Here is a 1,023-nt window from a genome sequence, read left to right as displayed (position 1 = left end):
CCGACTTCGTAGAAGGATCGACCAAGCAGTGCAGCCGGCGGTCGACCTTGTCCGCCCTACATCACGGCACAGCTACTGCAGTAGGAGAGAGGTCACAGCCATTACAGGAACTGTTACCACTGAAGAGTCCGAGGCATACTGTGAATTGAAATCAGCACATGAGCGCATGGTAAAGCTGTGACCTTTTGCGCCGCCGATTATCCTGATGATTTTGCTTGCTTTACTTGTCAAGCACGATTCCCTCTTTCTTTGCTACCCATTCCTTTCGCATTATCGAAGGAGGCTATTCAGAACGTTCCTGAACCTAGTCCAGGTGACCTTCCTGGCCTTCAAGGCATTCCAGTGGAGGTTCGGGATATGGCATCAAAAATAGGCTTCGAAATCGGCTGTAGGCCGTTCCAGCTGTTCTACACAGCATATGAGAAATGGAAGTCGGATTTCAAGCCTGCTTTTAACAGTCCAGGATCAGCCAAGGCTACCATGGACATGTTCAGCACCCTCTACGAAATGGGCTTCAGGGAGAGAGACCTTCTTGACCAGCAGCAGGTCAACAGGGTCAGCCTCAAAACGGTAAGCATAGAAACCTGTTTCTTTACTGTGGAAATACAGACTAAACGAGAGGTTGTTACAAACCCTAAACACAACCATTCCAGTCACTTGTTGAGGAGGTTTTGTGTATCTGCTGCGTTTTATATGTTAACTTCTCCTTACTGAGAGGTACAACACTGCACTGCTTAATGAATCTACAGTTCAAGGAGAGTGTCAAGCCCAAGATGGTACACATGGTGCCACCAAACTTCATCAATGGGCTTGAGGCAGCCTTTGAGGCGGTTGCCAACCCAAACCCCCGGAAGAGGAAGAACAGCTGGGATAGCCAAGAAGGAGATGGGGACGACGGTGAACATGATGGCACCAAGGATGCATCAGGAAGTGGGACTTCACAGGGTGTGCAGCGTGCCAAGAGGTACATCCTGGAGAAGTTGTACAAGTTCTTCGATCCAGTCCTGAAGGACTTCAATTCAG

At 49.2% G+C, this 1,023-nt stretch overlaps 1 protein-coding gene across 1 annotated transcript in view; it reads left to right on the top strand.

The window, feature by feature from the left end:
• The window catches only part of VOLCADRAFT_78429 (uncharacterized protein), a 2,653-nt gene continuing 1,630 nt past the window's right edge, over positions 1–1,023 (top strand). The window contains exons 1-3 of the mRNA XM_002959623.1: positions 1–169; positions 280–570; positions 750–1,023. Coding sequence (XP_002959669.1) covers positions 167–169; positions 280–570; positions 750–1,023 — 568 coding nt within the window. The 5' untranslated portion in view covers positions 1–166. The remainder of the gene's footprint in view (positions 170–279; positions 571–749) is intronic.

Source organism: Volvox carteri, assembly GCF_000143455.1.
Source record: "Volvox carteri f. nagariensis unplaced genomic scaffold VOLCAscaffold_437, whole genome shotgun sequence".
Classification (NCBI taxonomy): Eukaryota; Viridiplantae; Chlorophyta; class Chlorophyceae; order Chlamydomonadales; family Volvocaceae; genus Volvox; species Volvox carteri.
The sequence above is the reverse complement of the archived record's forward strand: the minus strand, read 5'-3'. Positions and strand labels throughout refer to the sequence as shown.